The 15567-nt window shown below is 45.4% G+C and overlaps 1 protein-coding gene across 1 annotated transcript; it reads right to left on the minus strand.

Annotated features, from left to right (window-relative positions):
- Positions 1–11674: 11674 nt before the first annotated feature.
- MANBAL (mannosidase beta like) lies at positions 11675–15340 on the minus strand. The gene is made up of 2 exons (XM_019539667.1): positions 15115–15340; positions 11675–12256 (listed from the first exon to the last, which is right to left on the minus strand). The coding sequence occupies exons 1-2, from the start codon at positions 15262–15264 to the stop codon at positions 12149–12151; spliced, it is 258 nt and encodes an 85-aa protein (XP_019395212.1). The 5' UTR covers positions 15265–15340; the 3' UTR covers positions 11675–12148.
- Positions 15341–15567: the final 227 nt, after the last annotated feature.

Consider the following 15567-nt stretch of genomic DNA (forward strand, 5'->3'; position numbering starts at 1 on the left):
CCGCCCCTGCGGGCTGGGACCAGGCGCTGCCCCGAGCCCGGCCGGCCCGGCGAGCAGGGCGGCGCTTCCCGCCCCACAGGAATATGGCAGCAGACCGGAAGCGGGGGCGGCGCGGGGCCGCCCCTCGGCTGCGGGCGAGCCCGGGCTGCGCCGTTCCGGAGCGGGGAGCGGGCACAGCATGGGGGGTGCGCTGGGCGCGCTCGGGGATCCGGCTCTCCCGCGAACAGCTGGAGGACGGGGATACGGTCACACCTTGACCCCCACGTCCCTCCGATCCTGGTTTTGCGTTTGCTGGCCCAAGAAAGGAGTCTCTTCACCCTTTGGCCGCACAGGGGGGCTGGGAGTTAGCTGGTCTCGTTAATAGGGAAGATCCGGAAAGGCAGGTAGGCCGGGTCTGATCTGATGGCCCCGGGAAGTGAAACGTGCCTTTTCCATTCAGACCAGTTGGAAGGACCAGGGTCGGGTACGTGAGTGACTCTGCCGCCTAATAACCGTGGTGATGAAAGACAAAATGCTCTGCTAGGGATTGAGCACCTTGGCCGGTTTTGGCAGGAACCCTTAAGAATTCACCTGGAAAAGGGATCACAAGACAGGGAAGATAAGACTCATCGGTCCTGATGTTTCAGTGTAAAAGCCAAGCCACACCAAACTAAACCCCTCCCAATCCAGAAAGCCAGTAGGCAGAGATACTGGCACTGGTATAGGTCTTTTCAGGAAGCAAGAACCACTGCATTTGTTGCATCAGTATTGGTACCTATCTTAGTGGCCTGGGAATGTTGTCCTTTCTCAGTCTCTACTATAGTCTCTTTCCCCGCTCCCGGGCCAGTGCCCTCGCCTGCCCCCCCACCCATCACCTAAGCAGGGGACACTGGCTGTCACAGGGTGCACCAGTGCTCTTGGGGGGTGCACGTATACCCCTATGCATCGCTGCTGGCTGTGATTTAAAGAAACTGGAAACCTCATCTCAGGAGACTGCAGTCCATATCTTCTCTCAAAACCATATGACTTTATTTGGGGAAGTCCCGAGTAGTTTCATAGCCCAAGTTCCTGGGATGTAGTAATCACAGAGCCTGCATTCCCTTCCCAGCTCAGGTGGTCCTTCACAGGCAAAGTTCAGAGCACTGGTTAACTGCAGCTGGAAAAGGCCCCAGCATTCAGCCAGCCCAACTTCCTCTTGGTGCTGGAGAAATGTTCTCTATACAGCTGGTCTGAAGTACACGAATCAGTATGAGGAAGCCTCCGGCTGAAAATGGAAATGAAAGAGTGCTCCTCCTACACAGCACACAGCTTCCCACTTGGCAACATATTATTCAATAGCTTTCCTCTTTTTAATGTCTGGGGGATCTCACCAAAGATGGAAACTCTCCAGCATTCAGCCCTGACCACAGCGTAACACTGATTTACTAATAGGCAGCTGAGGGGACTGGCAGTCAGGAGCTCTCCCACACAAGCCAAGACATGGGCATGGCAAATGACTGTTTGTGTGTGTTTGGAGAAAGATGCTTGCCTTGGCAGAGCAGTTGCCCAAATGCCTCTAGCTCTGTATAAAGCTGGCATAGCTCAGGAGCATGAGCCCCCCAATAGGTCCTTTTTGTATTTAGCTGGTGAGCTGGACATGACAGTGTCACTGAGGTCACTGTCACATCTTTGATTTCTATCATGGAGGTCATGATCACTGTATACAGTTACTTAACTGAACATCTCTATCCTGCATGAGTAGCTAGATCAGCGATTCTCAATCAGGGTGCAGTGGCACAGTGGGATGCTTTGAGATCCACACAATATAAGCACTGTTAGGCATGCAAACACCTACAGAGAGATTTAAAATAGGAATCCATAGTGTCAAAGCATTCTGACCTGCTGTGGTCTTGCTCAGTTCTTTGCAACACATGAATTGCCATATTATTTTTCTGTAATCAAAAAATGAGAGAAAGTGAAGAACTGGCATTTTCCAAGGGGTGCCTTGAGTCAAAAAGGTTCAGAACCACTGAGCTAAAAGTGATGACTAAACCCTCCTTCACTGGTCCTATTAACAATACCCTAAAAATCTCTCCCTGTTATATTACATTCAAGGAAGAAATTGGACAAACAGACCTGTTACTTAAAGTCCAAATACCCATTAGCTCTTCTATGGGCAGTTCACTCACTGTCAGACTCAACTAATTTATTGTTTGCATCACCACAACAAACAGCTCCGCCTGTCGCCTTAGCACACTTAAGAATGTAGATTCTTAAAAACTCCCTGACTTCAGGCAATATCTGAGACTTAGGAGGAAACAAATGGGGAGAATGAACAAGTTTCAGAGAAGGATGTGGCTGGGGTTTTTCTTTTTATTTATTGAAAAAACATTTTCCATGACACTGCCAAGAGTCAACAAAGCTGAGCCACAGGGAAAAGGAGTCATACAGAAAGCTAATTCCATTATCTCAATGTCCAGCACATACTCATATGGAGCTATTCCACTGAGTAGCTGTTTATTTGATTAGTCCCTTATCAGTTTACCACTGGAGCAGGCCAGGTCTGCCCAGGATCTCTGTTAACAGTATTTGAGCACAGCTGCAGTGAGGATGGGCCTCTATATGTCCTCCAGAGAAGTCCAGCTCCATTATATCTCCTTTACCTCACGGCTGGCTGCACCTGCCTGTGCATCGAGTTCTACATTTAGATATTTGCCTATATCATAGGGTTGCTGGGCAGATTGGAGCTGCAAAGTATGCCGAACAGGAGAATCGCTGTATGTGCACGCTAAGGATTATTGCTGGATAGCAACTGCTGTCGAGCTCCTGCATGTTTGTTGCCAGAAAAATCAAACTGTAACCAGATTTTGGAGGAGTTGCTTGCTTCCTTTGGCTAAGACCACAGATGTTGTGTTTAATGCTAACCACCACCTCCCACATTTCACTGATGCAGGAGTTTGCAGCCAGGGATTCCTTCATCTTCCACTGACAGACTGTTAAGCATCTGGATGCTGTTATAAAGTATGAAATTAAGGTACTGTGAGATCTGAGCACTGAACTTTCTGCTGGAGCCAGGGGATCAATAGTGAAGAATATCTCATTAGCTCATATCCCATGATAAACACTTAGCTTCTATAGTGATGAAGGCCACATAAGTACCAGCCTCCGAAGACAGTTTTATCTATATTTCAGCTTCTAAACATCTGGAGTGCAGGGGCAGTTATTGCAAGTAGGCTCTCCATTCTCCACATGCCCTTCAGTACAAGCCAGGACTCCGATTCCTTTCTACCCACAAATCTCTCTCAGTTTTTGATAATAAAAGGCTCAAGCTTAAGTCTGGATCATGTTTAAGGGCCAACACATGGATCTCTTTCCTCTCATTCCTGGAGGTCTGATGCTCACAGACAGCTCCAGTGAAGTCACTGAGAATAGCCCACAAGCAAGAACAGGGGACTCCTATCACCCCTGCCATGGGTTGGACTCTACAGAACTGGATTCCAGCTTGAGATTAACCCTGTTGCATGTATTTGGTTTCTATTTTCTCTAGCTCCCAGATCTTCTACAGGGTGCAATGTTTTCACACAGTAATTCTCCACCTTTGGCAGCTCTGATCTATAGCTCAAAGGAAAAGAGTAAAAGTTTGGTCCTTTTTCATGTGCTGTATCAAATTAATCACACAGGCTGCATTTGCATGAGGATGATGAGGCAGAGACTTAAAAATGACAGATAAGGGCATTAAAAAAAAATAAATCAATCTGGCCTGTCTACTCTTATTTACTGAGACTCTGCTTCGAGAATGCATAGATAGGACAGCGGGTGAACATAAAGCATAGACATTCTTGGAACTGAAGCAGGGCTTCAAAGTTAAGCCATGTCCTGAAAGTCTAAGTCTGGAAAGTAGGAGACAGTCACCTGCAGCTGCTGGCACCTTCACTTCCTACCTTGCTCAAAATATTTCTCTTGGCTATTTAAAAATCAAACTGCAGACTCTGGTTCTAACTGGGGGCCCTGAGCTCTGATTTTATTGTTTTTTTATGTTCACTTCAAATGACTCCCAATAACATTTACACTTGCAAAGGCAGAGCAGAGGAAGAGGATTGCAGACAAAGCTTGAAACTAATACAGAAAAGAAACCCTGCCAATTTTTAAACTGTCTAATTGAAAACAATTCCCACTTCTGATAGGTCCCACTTTGAAAAGCATGTAATGATTTTCTGTTAAAATTCCTTTTAAAATGTGCTGCATAAGTGTTTACCTACTCCCTTAGTGATCTTTACAAGAACCTCTCCAGCAGAAAGAAATGATGAAGGGTGAAACCAACTATACATCAAGGGCCGTCAACTGCAGAAAGTAAATGAGCAGAGATTATAGGAAGTTATATTTTTTTCTAATTTCTGCAAAATCAGTCACTTTTCCAGTGTTACTGATCACAAGCCCTTCTAGAGATGTCTTTTTTTAAGACAGAAATGTGATTTTTCAAGTTAATCCTACCATCTCTTTAAACAGTTTTCCACTCAAACCTTTTTAAGGTTTCTGTTTCATGTGAAGCACTTCTCTTATCTGCACTGCACCCAAGAACCGGACAGTTTTGATATGGGGTAGAGTGAGTGATCCAGGTTTTGATGCAAGCTGAAGGGCATTCTGCTCTGAGATTTCAAATCACCTTATATGGTAAATAAAAGGAAACCTGCCAAATACAATGGCTGATCTCAGTCTACGGCTGTAGATTTACAGAAACACAGCATCTATTTTACCCAAACTAGGTTCATTTTTAAGTAGATCTCAAAGATTTTCTCTTATGGATTCAGTTAATCAGTGCTGGTTAAGTCACACTCATTCCAAAGTCCAGATCTTTTTGCCCAAATCATGATTATTACCTACAGCTGTGGTAGTACCTAACATGCTGGACTGATGTGGAAATAGGCAGAGTGTTTGCCCCAAAGAGCTTACAACGTCAAAACCTGAGCCTGCAACAATTTACTTTTGTCAGCATACACATGCACAGCCTCACTGAACCCAAGCTGAGGATGTGAGTCTGTGGGCTGAGTTCCTTGGGGATGTTGACCAGAATAGCTATTGCTGAATAAGCTATTTGGTAATATATCAGAGTATGGCAACTGTTAATTTAGTTTGGTTCACCTGTACAAAAATGCCAGGTTGGTAACATCAGGACCTAAATCAGCAAACAAAGGAAAAAGAATGAGGTTAAGTGATGTGACACAGAAACACTGTCTAGGAAGTGCTGCAATAGAAATGGGCCATTAGGAGGGAAGGGAGGTAGCAAGTTGTGGAACTGCTGAGGAAGGGAGAGTGTGTATAGAAGAACAGAGACTGCTGTGACTTAATGGATCTGCAGTCAGGCCAGCTGTCATTAGCGTGACTTGCAAGTGGTAAAAAAGCAGGGGCCACACCCCTCACGTAGGGCTGGTGAAGAGTTTCTGATGGGACATAATATCTGAAAATGCCAATTCAGAGAAGCTGAAATACGTTGAGGAAAACAGGGTGATACAATCAACTTTTTTACGTGAAATGATTTAAACAAGTTAAAACATGTCAGTCACACTTTACAGTTTCTAATACATAAGATATGTTTGAAGTCAAAACGAGTTATTTCAACAGGGTTCAAATGAAATTTTTTGCAATCTTTTAGCAACAAGCCTGAGATTTTGGTTTGTTTGTCCCAGTTGAAGACAAAAGTCAAAACTCAGTCTCTTGACATTGCCCTCAGATGAATCTAATTCTGCTTTTTGACCAGCCCTGTTATCAATACAGAAGAGCAGGACAGAGCCCTGGGATGACTGGAGAGGCCAAACCTGCAGCCCCTTTTCTGGTTGCTTTGCTAACAGGACAGCTGCAATTCCTCCAGGATGGGAGAGTCACTGATCTGATCAAAGCTCTGTTATGTGCTTCTCTAGCCTAGGGAACGTGCAGAGTGCACCGTCCTCCACAGAGTAGTCCCCAGCCCACTTCTCCTCCCAGCACGGAGCTACTCTGTTAGTGACTGTAATGGAAAAGGGGAGCCCTCCAGATAATAAAGCTAAAAGCATGTACAGCCCATCAGGCTAGCCTAGTTAAAGCATGCCAGTTTCTGTAGCTAATGGTACACAAGGGAAGGATATGGCTAGCATCACATCTAGCTTTGATCCAGCCCCAGTGTCCTGATGTCCATATACATCTGGCTCAGCCTTCAGCACAAGTCTGGAGTGAAGTCGCACACTCACATGTCTGAAGCTGCAGCAGGACACCTTGGTGACTCTACCACTGTATCTCAAGGAGGCACAAAGCTAGGATAAAATCCAAACCCTTTTCCCTCCTACCCACCGTGGATTCTGAGCCAAATGCAACTTTGGCAGATGCAAGGGTGCCACCCCTTCAGGATTGTAGCAGGTTCTTTGCACTAGGGAAGGGCTGCGGAGCTTAGATTTTGGTCCTGTAAAACTGAAACCAGGTTTGGTTTTGATCCATCTTCAATTGAATCCAAATGGGATGTACAAACCCTCCCAGCTTTGCCTCATTGCCCCTTTGAACCTAACACAAATATCTGCCATAAATTCCAGGTGTCTAACAGCCCTGTTCTCCAGCTACTCAAAACAGTCTACTGTAAAGGATCAGAAGTGACGGCTGGAAAACTGGCAGCCCAGACCCCAATCAGCATGAGGCATCCTTTCTGTTACAACCTGAATCAACACGTAGGTGGGTGAATAAACAGAGTGAATTGAAAAAACAGTTGCCCTCTGACAGTGAGAGGAACACGTTTCAGCAGGCCCTGGACAGACGTGTGACAGCTGACTGACTGTACCAACAGAGCAAATGCAGAGATATCAGCAGGAACTCAGGAGTCAGGACCTGAGTCACTGTTAGTTGGCTTGCTAAGTAAAGGGAGCGGCCGTGTGCTGTAGCTACTTACTGCTCTTACTTCATTCTTTGCACTTAGGTGCATGTTGTAAGATAGGTGTTTAGAATGGACTTCCCCAAAGCCAAATCAGAGGTTAACAGCACTCCAATACTGGAGAGGGTCATGGTTTAGAAATAGGACCAGGAACCAGGACTCTTGGGTTCTGACCCCAGTATGGACAATGGCTTTGGGAATCTAGCACAGGTCATATAGCTCGCACGGCGGGGGCATGAGCTTTAACAAGATATGGAAACAGCACTGTGTTTGTGGAAGGTGCGAGGGGCCCAAGGGGAGTTTGATAATGAAGAAATGCTACAGCTCATATGCAAATAGGACTCCTAGTGTATTTCAGCCTGGGGCATGAAACAACCAAGGTAAGGACTTGCTCAGAGCTCACATATAATTTGCATTGAAGATACAACCCCTTCCCACCCTTGGGAACTCCACATGGTGGGGGACACAGCACTGAGTCCAAAACTGTTTCTAATGGGGAGAAACATAGCTGCCTTGAAGACAGAGCTGTTCTGTATTGGATGGAGGGTATCAGGACAGAGTGCATGCTGCAAGCAACAGGTTGTAGAGCAGAGAAGAAACCAAGTTACATGCTAGGATTCTCCACCCAGGGCATTAGTATGAGATGAGAAGGGCTGGACTGCACTTAGCTCAGCCACCCCTTTGCTATTGGTACTTACTGAGGCTTTGCCGCCTGATTGTCAGAGGTGCTGAGAATCCACATGATCCGTGGGTGTTCCAGCCACTGGGACTGGGTTGCATAAAGCTTCCGTGCCTGTGGGAGTAAATGAGGTCAGAAAGGCTCAGAGGTGGCAAATGAATGGGGCTGTGTGCCTGGGCTGGAGGTCGTAATTCAGGAACTGGACTAGAATAGAGGGTGTCAAATGTGGTCACTGTGGCATTCTGCCAAGACCAGCCATTTTTTACTACCCTGTTATTTTAACCCTTTGTGACTTGGGTTCCCAAGGCAGGGAGTGCTTGTTCTCCAGCAGTTCATCCATACGGCTAATGGAAATTGTCCAGAGGCTGATTTACAAGACGGATGAAAGGTCTGAATAGCACTGCTCTTACATTTCCTGGGCAATACCCTACTGCAGTGGACACCTCCTTTAAACCAATGGGACTGTTTGCAAAGTTGGGTGCTACTCAAGGTAAGGGAGGGAGGCGAGGTTTGAACCTCTGAGTAAAGTCTGGGCTAAGTGATAACAATGAGCTGGCAGGTCAGGGGCGTTGTAGTAGGTTGCATACATCTGAAGGGTGGCTTGAGTTCATTAAGGTTGTGCCCAGAGTTAAACAGGAAGAAAGAAACCAAGGGAAACTTAGCTGATGGTTATCAGGGGAATCTTTGAACAGTTTGGACCCTCCTCACACAGGACATTTCCACCTAGACTGGTGGGTAACTCATTAGTGAATAGACATGAAGGAACAATTCAGGAGCATGAGAGACAAGAACACCAAACAGGTCTCTTCCCTGCCCAATTTCCAAGGTGCCCTTGCTTTCTCATGCACAGCACCCCCAGCCTGGAGTCTCCCAGTAATACAGGCACCTTTACACTCCTAGAGGCAGAAGAGCAGGCTGGAAAATAATCCAAAACTATGTGCTCGGGTGGGGGAAGGAGCCAGGCAGACATTACCTCTCAAAGATGGCCTGAGGCACTCTTTTCTAGCAGGGAGGAACCTCACCTGGATGTCTCTGAAGCAGACAGAAGTGTGTGCATCAGAATGAAAGTAAATGAGATCTGAATGAGATTAATACGGATCTAATTGGACTGTAGGAACTGGGACTTTGGTCATGAGCTACTTAAGAGCTGCCTCAAGGGATTGTGCTCCTTGTTCTGGAGGAGCAGCACAAGGATGCATTGTTAGTGTAAATGCCACTCAGGGCAGCAATCACTGGTGCTCTGAGAGGACTGGAGCAGGAGAGGTGGGATTTACCCAAATACAATAGAGGGGCTCCTTAAACCCTCCTAATGAATGCAGATGTGTTTCTTCAAACCACCCAACTGGCCTCTGGAGCAACAGGAAGTCGGGGGCAGTAATTTAGCAGAAGGAAGCCTTAGCTCTAGGCTGACTGGCCATTCTCATACTCACTAGGGCTCTCTCCAGAGGCAGAGAGCAGGAGTCAAACTTCTGGATTAATGCCCGTGTCTGAGGGCAGGTAGGAAAATTTCCCTTAAATAAAAGTGACTTGTTCCGACCCTCAGGTCTGTTGGGACATTAATGACAAAAGTAGCTCAAGAGATGAGCCTGGGGCTTGAATGAGTTACCACAGATGCAGGATTCCTACTATCCTCTCTTTTCTGGGCTTTTCTACTGAGGTATCAAGTGAGATGGGCACAAGAACCTTGGATACACCACTTATTTTCCTCCAAACCAAAGAGCAGAGACCAAACAGTCCTATACTTGAACCACTATTAACCTGGGAGAGATTCAAACTGAGAAGCTCTGGGCAAAAATCCCCATTATCAATCTATTGAGCCATCCAATCCCCTATGAGTGTCATTAGCAAGTAGCGTTTTCATTATTGCTACCTTCCCTAGAGCTCTCAGCAAAAGCATCCCAGAAGAAGCAAATTAATTTAGTCACGGCATCATTTCCCTCCTTGGGGGAGGGTGAAGGCTTATTATGGGATAGCTTCTTTCTACTTTTCAAAAGGAGTCAAATGCAAACCTACCTAGTGTTTGATTGTATCAATTCAGGAAGCCTTCTTCTCAAATCAGATCATTTTTTATGGCCAGCATTATTTATGTCTTTTCTCACTTCCCCAAAGCTAAGGGTTGTTTCCACACAAAGCTCAAGGGGAGGCAGCGGAATTTAAAAACAGACTGTCATTACAGTTTACTAGTTGTCTGATTATATTTGTATTTCAAGGGAAGGTAAAATACATTTGGTACAGCTGATCTCTACACAAAGGTTGGGAAAGGTGACTTGTTACACTAAGGAACTTATTGGAAACTTACCCATTTAAAAACAAATTAAATATCCAGCATTCCTGATTACAATAATTAACACCTGTGGATGCCAGTAAAATAAGGGATGGAGGTAGAAGCCTGGAGTTACCATGCCTCCCCTCACCTCACCCCCTTACCACTATACTGTTTAGCCTCTGCTTTTCTGTTAATTTGCGTTATGCTTTTCTGTTAATTTACATGTTGCAATACTTGACAATTCTCTTATAACAAGGTAACAGCCCAGCTCAAGTCCTGTGGAAAAGTCATGCTTTACTGAGACAGGACCATAAGTGATTGATTGTCCTTATTTAACAGTGAATGGCACAACCTGTCCATAACATGTCTGCTAGGACAGCAACAATTATTTTAATTGCCCTCCAGTCTCTGGACAGGAATACAGAACAGACTTTCCCAGCGTATCAAACATCATTCTCATTTGTCAGGGGAAAGTTTCATAATCATTTTTTCATGGGAGGAGATCAAACTAGGTATGGAATTGTCCTGCGGGGCTGCTGGGAGCTTCAGTGTGTCATTCTCTACTCTACGAAGAATTGGTTTTAAAGGGGTCTCCAACCTAGGTTTCAACCAGAGCTCAGTGTGTTCCCAGCAATTGCAGACACCAGAATTCCGGGCAAGCAAAAAAGTCTGGGGCATTACCTACAGCAGAGCTGGGCAGTGGTCAGAAGTTCAAACCAAATTGGTACTGGGCCCCTCCCACCCATCAAACCGGAAGAGGAACAAGAGGTCCAGCCTGATTCCTCATCACTGGAGTTACAGAGTGAAAATGTGGTGTTTTGCTGATGCTTTGCTGCATTTGTTTTTCAGTATCTGCTACCGATTCCCAGGTACTGACTCTGTCAAGTCAGCGAAAGCAGGGGTCTGCCCCACAGCAGAGGTGCTGCCTGGTAGCAGGGCTCTGACTCTGATTGCAGGACTGGAGCCTTCAGTGACAAAATGCAGCATACTTTGCTCTGGCTGCATTTAAACAGCAGGCTCCCCTTCCACTGACTCACTAGAAATTGAGCATGCAGGGATGGGAGGGGAGCTGGCATCAGGAGTCTAGTGCTACCCTACAGACTCTGCCACCACATCTCAACCTCTCTGTCCCAATCCTGTAAAGTAACCTGTCTAGCCACATATAAATTTAATGTTAAGTGCTTGGCTTCATACCAACACTGGAGAGCAGGAGACTGAAGGAGTGGGACTATACAGCCACAGACATCTCCACTGTGCTATGCAGTGATCTTATTGTGCTCTGGATTTTAAAATGCCTCCTCTCCTCAGGGCGAGATGATTGTCAACTTCAGCCCAGATTCACAGAAAGGAGACATGAGATGGTGCCAGGTAAAGCTGGGAGGCAGCTATAAACTCAGCATACCAAAAGCATGCCAACGCTGGGCTTTAGAAGGCTAAGGCAGTACTCATCATGCTTTGCTGGCAGAATTTAATGGCATGGTATGGAGAATTCAGGAATGCAGTGGCAATACTCTGAAACTGACATCCCAGGATGGGCATTCCCCAACATGCAGTGTTGTCTCTGTCTCCCAAGATTGCTCCTCTAGTACAGCCCATCACCCCTGCATCTCCCAGAGTTCAGCAGCCACCAAGTGCCTGCATTCATACCACAAACTGCTCTTGTACTTGGTCTCCTCCTCTCATCTGTCTTCATATTTCTTCCAGACTCGGCAACAGCATGGGGAGGTGACTGGATTAGCACGGGATTAGGTGTAATACGGCAGAATGATCAGAGGGGCCATGATGGTGGGGAAGATAAGACTTCCATCCAGAGGGAGCCTGGCCTCAGAGCAGTGTTTAAACAAAGACAACTATTTTTTAAAAGGACACGACAAGCCCATTATTATTAAGCCATAAAACAAACTGGTATATTTGAAATGAGACAACAATACAGGAGGTTACAGAGTTGAGAAGTGGGACATCCCAGAGCCAGTTGATCCCTCAGTCTTTAAAAATATGACCTAGAAAAAAGGTATCTTTGATAGCCAAACACATGCTCCCCTTCCATGGGCCTTGTTCACCTCACATCCCTGCCAGCATGGGGGAGGTGCAAGTGTAAGCTTTCCTTACCCATCACAAGTGAGCTGATCACAGGGCTTATGACAGAGTAACTAGCTGGATGTGTACAGTCCATTTTGCCTGCAAGGAATCAAGCAAAAGAAACCCAACCCTCCCACAACTTGTCAGTTCCCCCTACCCCTGGAAGACAAAACACGGCAGGACCAGACACCCATTTAATTGGTTGACCCATGATGTCATCTTCAAGGAAACTTGATTACAGCCAAAACGTTGCCATTAGGCTCCATTCTGAGGCCTTTTATCGCTTTTTCTTAGTTTCCTTCTTGGGTTTCTTGCTCATCTGCTGAGCAGCCACCTTTGGCTTCTTCACCACCTCAGAGCTTTTAGGCTCAAAACCGTCAGAGTCCTACAACAATCAATGAAGAAAGAAGCAGTCAGCACTGTTCTACCCATTTGCTTCACATTTCACATCTCAGACAACTCTGGGATCAGGGTGGCTGAGTCACGAGGAACCAACAATTAGCCTAAGGCCTTGCCTACATGCAAGTCTATACCCACTTCATTCAAATCAGTTGAAAAGTCAATTTAGGGAAATTGGTAAAACCTCTGCGTTAATGTACTTATGTTGGCTGGAAACAGTTTCTCTGGGTTTATGCTTGGGCCTGTCCATTTCCTGATGCAAACTGAACTGAAGCGAGTCAGGTTTCATTTGATTTTAGAAACATCATATTTAGTTAAACTGCAGAAATTCTGTGTGTAGACATGTTTTGTTATCTCTTAACTCACTCTAACTCAGCAATTCTCAGTCAGGATGATACAGCAGCCTGGGGTGTCTTGAGATCCTTTCAAGAGTGCTGTGGGGTACCACACAATGTTGGCACTGTTCAGTATGCCAATATGATTCACAAGATAAACCCAGAGATTTCAAATAGGAATTCATACCATTAAAAAGAGAAGAATTGCTCTATTATTCCACTGTAGTAAAAAACCCCCAAAAACAAAAAACCCACACAAATGAAAACAAAGAGCTGGTATTTTTCTGAGGGATGCCTTGAGTCTGCAAGGTTGAGAACCACTGTTCTAACCAGGAGGACTTTACAGAGGACTCCAAATTGGAAAAATAAAAAAATCAATGTAAAGGAGAGAAGGAAAAAGAGCAGGGCAAATAAGAAAATTTCAAGTGGGAAGAACAAAATCAGAACTGGCTAATCAGCTGCTTGCAGAAGAGAGGTTTTGCAATATGAACAGCGGCATTATACATAAGACAACAAATGTTCCCCAAATACAGCAGCAGGAATGTAAAGTTCAGAAGTTCTAATGAAACCACTGATTTAGGAGAAGAGCAAAGCTCTCTGTACCTAGACCAAGAAGGACAACTTACATATCCCAGTGTTTCTCTGCAGGGGAGATGACAGAGATCATTTCTGCCATGGGAAATAAACTCTAGCCATCCTGTCAAAACACAAGGGAGCAGAGCCAGTCTCATCTGAGAAAGAAGACATGCAGATTGTCTCATTTGTTTAAATGAGGCGGGAAGTAAGTATTCCTAAGCACGGAGGTTTCTATAAATCACCATGTGCCAACTGCGAAAGGACGCAAAAAAAATGGCAGAGAAAGAGGTGATAGCATCGAGCTTTCCAGGAAATGTAGCAGATAATGCAAGGGGAGGGGAGTGAATGACAGCATCCCCTTAATCAATGAGCTCAGTTCAAATGTGTAAGTTCCTGGGCTACTACAATTCACATCTGTGTGGCTTTCCAAGGAAGGCAACTTGGCTGGCTTCCCAAATGATGGAATCTGTGTCTGGGGAACTGGCAGACAGTGCCGCAATTCTCTGAAGAAATGCAGCAATATGCCATTATTACGCAGGGACACAGAGCTTGTTGCTGCCATAAGATGATCGCTGCTGCCTTCTAATGTTCAAACCAAGGTAGTCTTCTAGACTTGAAACCTCTGTAAATCAGAGAGGCTGTTCTAAATTCTACAGACTTGGGAAGGGAGTGTTGCTCCCATGTCTAAGAGCGTCCACTCTTGTTTATTATCTTGTAATGTAACCATGTGGGATTTGTCTGCAGCTTCTATGAAAGGGCTGAGGATGTGTGTGGAAAACATCAACCAAGCACAGGCACACCAAGAAAAGGCCTCAACTATCAATGCTTCTTTGAGCCCTACAGCTCAAGTACAGTTTCTGGCTTTCAGCTTCCTGCTCTAAGGCTAACCCACCATCACTATAGCTAGTTTCTAAGGATTCAGCTATTAAACTCCTCCCTGCCCCAGTATAACAATGTTGAGACACTCAGATTTCTCATGCTACACCTCCTACACGACCACACACTTTCCCACATTACAGGCATCTTCTTTTCTATGTACAAGCTAGATGATTATATTGAATGCCTTACTGAAATTTTCCAGGTTTCACACATGCTAGGTCCATTTAACACTGCTACAGAACCCCCTAATGCTTTCAAAACAAGATCCAAAACACATTTTTGGATCTCATCTGTTGCCAGCAGTAAAGATGATCAAACTTTCCATGGAAAGTTGTTACTAGAAATCCCAGCCAGAACCCTACACATCAAGACAAAGGAATATGAAAAAAATCACCCTACTCTGAAAAGAAGCAGGCCTATTAATACTGGCATTACCAAATCCAGTGAGTTCTGTTCACTAAAACAGCCGAGTGGACTTTGATCATAACACTTCAACGCCGTCTCACACTTGCTGTGTCCTAGCTTCTAGTTTACATTATAATCCCCTCTCCTACTGACTGAAGTCAAGCGTCCTACATGTCTACAGGGACAGGACTGAAAGCTACATCTCTGCCAGCAAACACTAGGAAATGCAATGAAAGCTTATAAACAAGCTACAGTGTTTCCTGGTTGCAGAGGCAGAATTTGCAAAGGTTCTCTCCTCATGGGCTTCTTGACCAAGGAATAACAGATCAGGCCAACAGCAATGTGGCAAGGCAAATTTGGGACTGATGCCAGCCCTTTGCTCTGTGTGCTGAGCCTGAGTGGAAAGCCATGTAGACAAAAGCATTTAGTTTCTTTTCTCACAAGTAACTCTTCAGCCCTGGGAAGTTCAGGGGCTGCTCCCAACATGTCCCAGTTCCCAGTGATGCAAGGCTGATAGAAGAAAAGGAGGGAAAAAGAAAGGAATCTTTGCAAGAAAGAGAGAAAAAGTAATGAATGACAGCAATAGTGATTGATACAAGATTCAGACCCTCCCCCCACATCCCCATTAGCAATCAAGGGAGCTACTTACTGTTTTATGAGACTTTGAGACTGGGAGGATTATGGCTAATACACAGATAAGCTGGAAAATGGCTCCAAAAAAGAGTCCATAGCGCAACACATTCTCCATGAAGGTGGGCTCAGGGATCTCAGGGGGGGAAAAGTCCAGCTCGGCAGCCATGACAGAAGCGTCTTCCTTCTCCTCTCACACACTTAAAAAGTCTGCTGTCCACACTGAAACAAAGAGGGGGTGATTTATTCAAAGCCAGACCCTCAAGCACATAATAAGCTTTACTGTGCAACTTGAAAATACTAACAAATGACTTATGTTGGGGCTTCTAAGGTGCCTTTGACCTGCAGAGACAAGAATGAGAGCACTGGAACTCATATACTGGGTCCCATCAACTTTTGTGACTTATATTCTGGAATAGCCTTCAACAGACCAGCAGAGATCTGGGTTTCCCATTTCCCACAGAAAAAAAGA

The sequence above is a fragment of the Crocodylus porosus genome, unplaced genomic scaffold (assembly GCF_001723895.1).
Source record: "Crocodylus porosus isolate Cpor-Errol unplaced genomic scaffold, CroPor_comp1, whole genome shotgun sequence".
NCBI classification, from domain to species: Eukaryota; Metazoa; Chordata; order Crocodylia; family Crocodylidae; genus Crocodylus; species Crocodylus porosus.

What these genes read in the sequence shown, in the direction of transcription:
- MANBAL (XM_019539667.1), bottom strand. Translation starts at nt 15,264, where the DNA reads ATGGCTGCCGAGCTGGACTTTTCCCCCCCTGAGATCCCTGAGCCCACC. An exon ending in TCTCAAAGTCTCATAAAACA is followed by an intron (nt 12,257 to 15,114) that starts GTAAGTAGCTCC and finishes TGATTGTTGTAG; the next exon opens with GACTCTGACGGTTTTGAGCC.